Genomic DNA, 7,860 nt, shown 5'->3' with positions numbered 1-7,860 from the left:
CCAAGGTCAACAAACTGTTGAGAAGGTAAGAAGTGTACAAGCAACAGGTTCCCCCACTGGCTGTATCATGCTTAAATTTATTTTCTAAGGTCTGTGGGCCAGGGTTCATGTATAACTGCATTCTGAGGCATCAAACATGTTGTTGGCAAGTGCCTAATAAAAAATACAGCTTTTTTTTAATTGCAGATAAAAAACTACTCTTGAACATTTTGAATATATACATGCTCATTTAACAGCATACAATTACTAAGATGAATGTAATTCATGTGTATGCACATTCATCACTCTGACTGTAATTACTTAGGGAAGAATAATACACAGAAGACAAAGAAAACATATTTTAAAACACAAAACAAATGATCTGAATGAGATCATGAAGATTTGAAAAAAAAGGGAGGGATGGAAGGGGGAAAGGACTTCAATTAAGGAAAAGTTGCTGACTATATCAGAAAGGACCTCCTGCATAGGAGAAAATATTAGAAGATCAGTGCGGGAAGTAGGTCCATTAAGTATTCCAGGCAGGTACAGCTGATCTAGGTCAGAGGAGGAGAACAGTAACATGATAAGAAAGAAGAGCCAAGCATCCAGGGATTGTCAGGCAAGGACAAGAAACCTGAACTATATGTGGCAGGAAAGAGAAGTATTAAATGCAAAAGCAAACCACTCTTCTTGCCATATATTAAAAACAATAAAAAAGCCAAACTCCAAGTCATTAGCCACTAATGAAAGAGCACTAATGAAGTGCACTTCACTAGTTCACTAATAAATGAACTAATGCTCTCAAACTAGTCCTGAGACTGATGTAACTGCAACTGTATATAAGGCTTGCTTGGCACCACTGACAGAAGAGGTACTGAACAAGTTGCTGAACACCACTCTGTGTCATCTACATTCATCGCTCAACATTGGTTCAGTGACATACATTAATGGGACATGTTATCTAATGATGGTTCATTGTAAACAGTGGAACGACCAAGGTGTCATGAGTTGGACTTATATCACCCCTTGGACTCAGGACTCACTGAGGGGAGAAGGAGCTTAGTAGGTGTCCTTATGTGAATTGGCAGAAAGGCAGATGAGTGCAAGAGGATAAGATAGGTTGAGCTTACAATAATCAGAAAGAAAAATGATCCATATAAGAAAAATGGTTACAGGAAAGAAAAACAAATGATACCTCCTGGAAAGGTCATAAAAGGAGATGATTTTGAAAATAAATACAAAATTATGCTACTTGAGAATTTACATAATCAGTAAAGCTTGGAGAAAAGCAAAAATTTTCACAATGCTTGTTCTGCCATTTCTCTATTGATCAGCACATGAAAGAACCTACAGATATGTTTACAGAAGAACCATTGTTATTAAGATGATTTGCTCTTCTAGCTATTCTAGCTTCAGTGGATATTTCATTTGTTACTTCTAATTCTATTCATCCCTTATTACCGTAGAAAATAATTTAACATTCTTCCTTCATTGTATCGACAAAGCCAAAGTCAGTGCTTCATACTGAAGACAGATTTAAAAATGGATTTAAAACATGGCATGAACTTAGGTTTTTCTCCACATGAAGGCAGTGTGGAGACACGTCATACTGTATTAGTTTTTATGACCAAGTTTTCAGTGTAGCTTCTGGTTGTTTTACCAAAGCTGTGATTACAAGGTATTTGACCAAAATTTGCCAATGGCACTGTGATTTTTATTTTATCAAATTCTATCTATCTGTTTAAGTGAGCATACATATATATGCACGCACACACACGCACACACAGAGTGCTAACTGCACAAAAGGCAATAGATGGAAAAAAAAGCTCTAAAGAACCCATTTTAAGCTGATAGCTTTAAGCTTTCCATCTCTGTATGATGGAAAATATTCTATGCATATAATGGAAAACATCTTCTAATAGATTAAAAAAAAAAAAGTGAGATCATGTTTCACAACAGAGATTTTTATGCATGGATTGTACCATTATCACAATTACTGCAAAAGATTACATATCATTTTCTACATAGCAGGTCGAAAGGCTAGTGAAGGATACCCTCCAGCCTAAACCAAGCCCCCAAGTTGCAAAACAAAGCATAAAGTGGTGAAGGCTTGCAGAAAGAGTTCTGATATTTAAGGACAAGGTTCAATAGTGACCAAATTGACCATGACAACACCAATGAAGCTTGGACAAAGGTAAACTGCACATATTATGAGAAGTGAAATAGCTAGCTATGGAAAAATGTAAGAAGTGAAATTTCAAGGCACAAGACATGGTTGGGATATGATTATGTACAGTACATCAAGAAAGCAAAGTATAACGCAGAAAACTAGAACAGTGATATAAAAAAGAATTTTCTTTTTTTTTCCTCTAAGAAATAAAATTGGGAAAGCAGCATGTACAAAAGTCTGAAAGAGATGGGCACCTGAAATACTATCAGTAACCCTGACTGAGAAAGACAAAAAGGAATACTTATTTCCCTGATCTTGGCTTCTTGAAGAACTGAGGACGTCGGTGTTGCATAGCTATTTTTGATATTCCATAAAATGTAATTAGAAATTGTATAAGTGAAGTATCATTCATGTAGCACTGAAAATTATGACTTTTGAAGTTTTTTAAAAAGAAGTCACTTATATGCTAAAAGAGAAAGTAAGCGGAAAAAGGGACATCCATCTAAAACCCAGAGCCAAGCAATGAAAGTATAGTTTATAATGCCAAGCAATTGCACCATATATCTGAAAATCACATAACAAGAACAAAGAGAGAGTTGTTGGAGGAGAATACTACAATTAAATAGGCTGCCGACTTAGATTTATGAGGACTAAGATTAACTCATGTAAATACGAAAAATATAATGAGGTAAGAGATATTTAGCTACTACAATCAGATCACAGTGAGGATGGAAAAGAAGAAAAGATTTCAGGCTTATTATGAAAAAATATAGAGTGAGAACATAAATGAAATGCAAACATATCAGACTGCTAAAATAAAGGTAACAATATGGTCTTCAAAATTACATTTCAATAACAATTTATATTAAAGTCAAAATAAATATGAAATGTTTCAGATTTTAATTATTTTGACTCCATGCATTTTATGTGTCAGATGGGAAAAAAAGGCAAAATAAAACCCAGAAAATATTTAATATGCATGGACAACAAATGACCATCATATAATTATGTGGCTTCCTCACTAGTAGCAAATAAAGTATTACAAATACAATATGAGTAAGAGTTCTCAAGTCTGTTAAGAGTCCAAAGACATAAAGCTACTACTATTGGTTACTAGTTAAGTCATGGCTAGTATTTAGTTTTTGGATTAATATCTTTTAAAGTTAACAGTTTGTTATTAACTACTACTATTTGAGCTTTAGCAGAATAAATAAATCCAGAATTATTTGTTCCTGTGAATTGCAACTGTTTCTTTTCCAGTTTGTAAAGAGAATTTTGTGACAGCACCAAACAAAGAAAAAGTATTTAGGGACAACAGATTAAGTGTAGTCTAAACTTTAGATTACATCCCAGCAAGTTTTTATGAAACAAAGAAATAGACACAGATTTTGGATTTTCTGCACTCCAGTTAAGAAAATTAATAGGAATTCCTTTACAGTGATGGTAACTCAACAGTGAAAGTATAAAGGTGAAACTGATACAGAATAGCAAATGCAACTAATTTTCATTATCAACAAGAAATGCAAGCAACATACATACACCCATCTGACTGTGAACATTCAAGATGTGTAAAGATTTTTCAGTGCCCATTATATTAAAAATTAATGACAGAGCTAGTTAATTGTTGTTTCTTCATCCTTGCATACAAAAATATGGTTGCAATGTTGATGAAATGGGGAATATTACAATAAGTATGATGAAAGCTACCCAAATCCACTTTCACTGTTCCTTCACATGCTGTTATTGATTTTTCACTACTTTATCATGTGGTTATTTCTATAGCAAATAAGTCAGTAGACACTTTTTTTTTTTTATTAGATAGCTATTCAGTATGTGGCTCCATGCCTTATATGTAGCATGAAATCAAAACCTCGCTCTGAATTCTAAATAAATTTGTCACCATCTTTTTCCTTAAATCAATGGGTTATTATTATACTGTATAAGCAGCATCACAAGACCAGTCTGAGGCCAGGCAGAATTATTTTTCTACTTTGATATTTGGGGAAACCCAGAGAGATCTAGGGTCAAGTGTCCACTTCAATGTGCAATCAAATTTGAGATGTCTAAAGCCAGACTTTCTTCCAAAGAATACTTCTGTTTTATAGCACTGATAAGTTCAAAGCATTGCTTCAATTGATCTAAGTCACAATTACAAATACTCAGCATTTGTGAAAATGTTGCCATATATATCTCAGCCTTAGGGGACTTAAAAAATAAAACAGCTACTCCAATGAGTATGAAGTGACTTGTCCACTCTCACATATTTTATGAAAGGGGTGAAAGGAGCATTCAGTTCTCTAAGGATGCAATTCAATTATCTTTTTTTTCTTGAATCAGGATGACTGCCTTCTACGTTCCAACTGCAGGAATAAAAAAAGAAAGTATTCTATGGAACCAGTTTTATTCACCAAATAGCACTAACCGATTTCTTGTGCACTATAAATGACACAGGAATCAAGTAAAGATAATCACATCTCCTATACACAAGAGGCCAAAATAAGGTTTCACAGACAATCTTAATTCTGGCATTTCTAATTTTCTAAATTTTGAGTGCTTGGTGTACAATCCTAATATTATTTTAACCTTTTCACGTAGCTTTGCAACTTTTAAACAACACTGAATTCCATTGTGCAGCTAGAGCAAACTTGAAGCTTTAGAAGAGAAGGAACCTTTAGACCTAGAGCGAAAGACTTGAGTATCTAACTGTAGCAGTGGGTAGTCACCTTGTGTGAGGATCAGGTATCATGTGGAACAAGGCCCTTTGTCAGGAAGTTTCTCTGGTGCAGAGAGAAAAGGGATACTGAGGACTGGAAACGCTAGGTCCCATTTCTGATTCTGAAAGTCTGTTCGAGAGATGAGACACTTCGATCTGGATCTATTACAAACTCTGCTTAGTTGCTTTGCCAGCTTCCTCTACCCAGTGAAGTCTCTTCCGTCTTCCATCACCCATCCCTATAAGAGGGCTTGCTAGTCTTTTAAGTCTGTTGAGCAACAGAATATGTGTTTTTTAGAGGCAAAAAGGCAAATCTGAGACTCTAAGGTGACACTCTGTCCTGGTGAGTTTTCAAGCTGCTACTCTCAACCAGATATCCCAGGCTTCCCCATCCCTCGCTCCAGACACTGGCGAAACAGCGCTCTCGGCCTCAGAAACGGCTCGCTGGCCCGGCAAGCTCCCGGGGAGTGGAGCCGAGCCCGGCACGGCCCCCGGGGGGCGGCAGCGGCGGGACACGGTAACCGTGCCGAGGCCGGGGGAGGGCCGCGCTCCGCCCGCCGCCACGGCGCCCCGCAGCCACCCAGCGCGGAGGGCGCCAACGGCCGGGCCGAGCCGTTAAGCGAGCGCGTAGCCACCAGCCTCCTCCGGCGCCCCGGGCCGCCCCTTCTCCGCGGGCCTTACACACCCGGCCGCACCGCCGGGGAGCGGGGCCGCAGCCCCGGGGCCGCGCCGCGCCCGGCCCGGCCCGGCCTGGGGGCACCAGCCCGGGCGTGCGGGGAAACCCTCGGCCGCGCCGGGGAACCGTCGTGCCCCCTCGCCCCGCTCAGCTCGGGTCGGGTCCGGCGCCGGGCACGGTCTGGCCCCAGCGGGAAGGGGAGGGGAAGGGCGGCCCCGCCAGGGCCACTTACCGGCCGGACTCCCCCCGCGGCCCGCTCGGCTCCGCGCCGACAGCCCAGCGACCGCGGAGCGTCGGTGACAACGGCCCGGAACGGCCGCGCCGCCACATCCGGGGGCGGGGCGGGGGGAGGCGGGAACGGCCGCGGGGCCGCCGGGGGGGCGCAGTGCCAGGCCCGGAACGGCCCGCTGCGCTCCGCGTGGCCCGAGTACGTGCGCGCGCAGCGCGGCGCAGGTGGGGGCGGCCCGGCCGCGGCCGCGTGGCACCTGCCGGCGGCGCCTACTCCCAGGAGATGGCGGCTCTTCCGGCCGCGGCCCCCGCGTAGCGCGGCAGCGCCGTTAGCGGCGCGGCCTGCCCCGCGCTCGTGGCCCGGCGCTGCTCGGGGCTGTGCCAAAGGGGCTCGGCCCCCGCGGCCTGCGCCTCGAGGGCCTCCGGCCTGCCGGGTTGCCGCCGCTCGGGTACACTAACCGCGCCAGGTAGTGACAGCTCCAGCGGGGGCGCGTCGTCCCAGGGCAACGCCGATGAAAGAGCAGGAAGTGTTAGTAAGATCACGCGGAGCTTCACAGTGTGCATTTCGTGTGTTTTTGTGTCCTTTTCACTTGTTTTCCTTTTAACAGATGGCAAGTGGTGGCCAGAAACGGGTAATCCAATTAACTGGATTTAAAAAGCAAGAAAAAAAGGCACTGCTTGAATTATTGCTCAAACTGGACTGTGTTCTTATTGATACTAAGGTATTGTTTTATGTAAGCTCGCACTAGTGAGAAAAAGCAAGAAAAAATAAAAGACTATGTAGAAGCTTAGACTTGTGTATTTGTTGCAAAAAAAAGTTAATCTGTTTCCAGTGATAAAAGTGTGTTGTGTTTTCTTTTTTCGTTAGAAATACAGAAATTGCACACATCTTATAGCAAAACAGCTTTGCAAGAGTGAAAAGTTCTTAGCTGCTTGTGCTGCAGGTGAGTAAAAGAATTGCTGTAAAATTTCATCAAATCATAATATTAGGATAGGAAAGAACCCTTAGAAGTTTTCTAGTTACCTGCTCTCATTTCATGAACTGGCTGTTTTACCAACACTTATTCTCCTTGCTGCACTAGCCTTGATTATTAGCAAAGCACTACCTTCAAATTTAGATTTACTTTCTATTTTTTTGCATTATTCGCAAATAATTTTCATGTCATCATCCTTTATTTGTTCTGAATCGGTTCCCAAACAAAAACTGTTGTTACCTATCAGTTACATTGTAAAATCATATTTCAAATGATTTAAGTGCTTAAAATTTGATACTTGCATTTGCATACCGTAGTATTAGGCATTTTCAGTTATAGCTACTAGAATTTGGAGATATATGGATGACTCCTTGTGCCTTATTAGCTGTCATCAAAAAGTAAATAGAGTAAAAGTTTACATGAGAAAAGATACTTTAGACATAAAATTTGTAATATTGAGTTAATATCATATTTTTGGAGATTTAAAACATCTGGAGATGTTTTCTTTGAACTGAGTGGGGATAATATATGTGTTGTCCACTTGACAGTGCAAAATTATGTCATGTTTCTATATTCATAATTATTCCTCAATACCAGCTAGTACTACTTAATTCTGGAAGAGGTGCTATTTTTATATAATTGTGGTTTTCACCCTTGATGGTGGAGAGAGAGCATTCATTCCTAATGCAGTTTTTCCCAAGTAGTATAACAATTCATCTTTAATCCCATTTAGAACTCTCCACAAATGAACATAAATACTAATAAGAAGATCGGTCTTCATGGACTTCTTAGCTGACTTACTTTTTGAGATGGAACTCTTGAAATTAAAGTGGTTTTAACATATAGGTTATATGCAGCATGCCTTTTTCAGTCATAAGTCCACTGGTACCTAGGATAGATTATGTAGAAGTACCATCTGTGCTCATTTTCTGAGACATTTTGCCAGTCAACCCTGCTGTTCTGTGAAACCAATTAGGTTTATACAATTCCAGTCACTTTCTCTTACAGTATCTTCTGTAGGTAGTGTTTCAATACAGGAGCAGGGTACTAACCACAGCCCTTGACCTGAATCTGAAAGAAGAGAGAGACTGCGAGAAAAAGGGGAAGATCATTACAGACA

General features: G+C 40.8%; 1 protein-coding gene across 4 annotated transcripts in view; it reads left to right on the top strand.

Moving 5' to 3' along the window:
* The first annotated feature begins 5,917 nt into the window (after window positions 1–5,917).
* SLF1 (SMC5-SMC6 complex localization factor 1) overlaps window positions 5,918–7,860 on the top strand; it is a 37,888-nt gene continuing 35,945 nt past the window's right edge. For 2 of the 4 annotated variants that reach the window (XM_067315358.1, XM_067315355.1), the window contains exons 1-3: window positions 6,065–6,299; window positions 6,375–6,488; window positions 6,635–6,710. In XM_067315358.1, the coding sequence (XP_067171459.1) occupies window positions 6,279–6,299; window positions 6,375–6,488; window positions 6,635–6,710 (211 nt within the window). In that variant the 5' untranslated portion in view covers window positions 6,065–6,278. Of the gene's footprint in view, window positions 5,966–6,064; window positions 6,300–6,374; window positions 6,489–6,634; window positions 6,711–7,860 lie in introns of those variants that run through there. The other 2 variants (XM_067315356.1, XM_067315357.1) reach the window with 2 other exon arrangements.

The sequence above is a fragment of the Apteryx mantelli genome, chromosome Z, assembly GCF_036417845.1.
Source record: "Apteryx mantelli isolate bAptMan1 chromosome Z, bAptMan1.hap1, whole genome shotgun sequence".
NCBI lineage: Eukaryota > Metazoa > Chordata > Aves > Apterygiformes > Apterygidae > Apteryx > Apteryx mantelli.
Note: the sequence above shows the minus strand (reverse complement) of the source record. Positions and strands in the feature narration are given on the sequence as shown.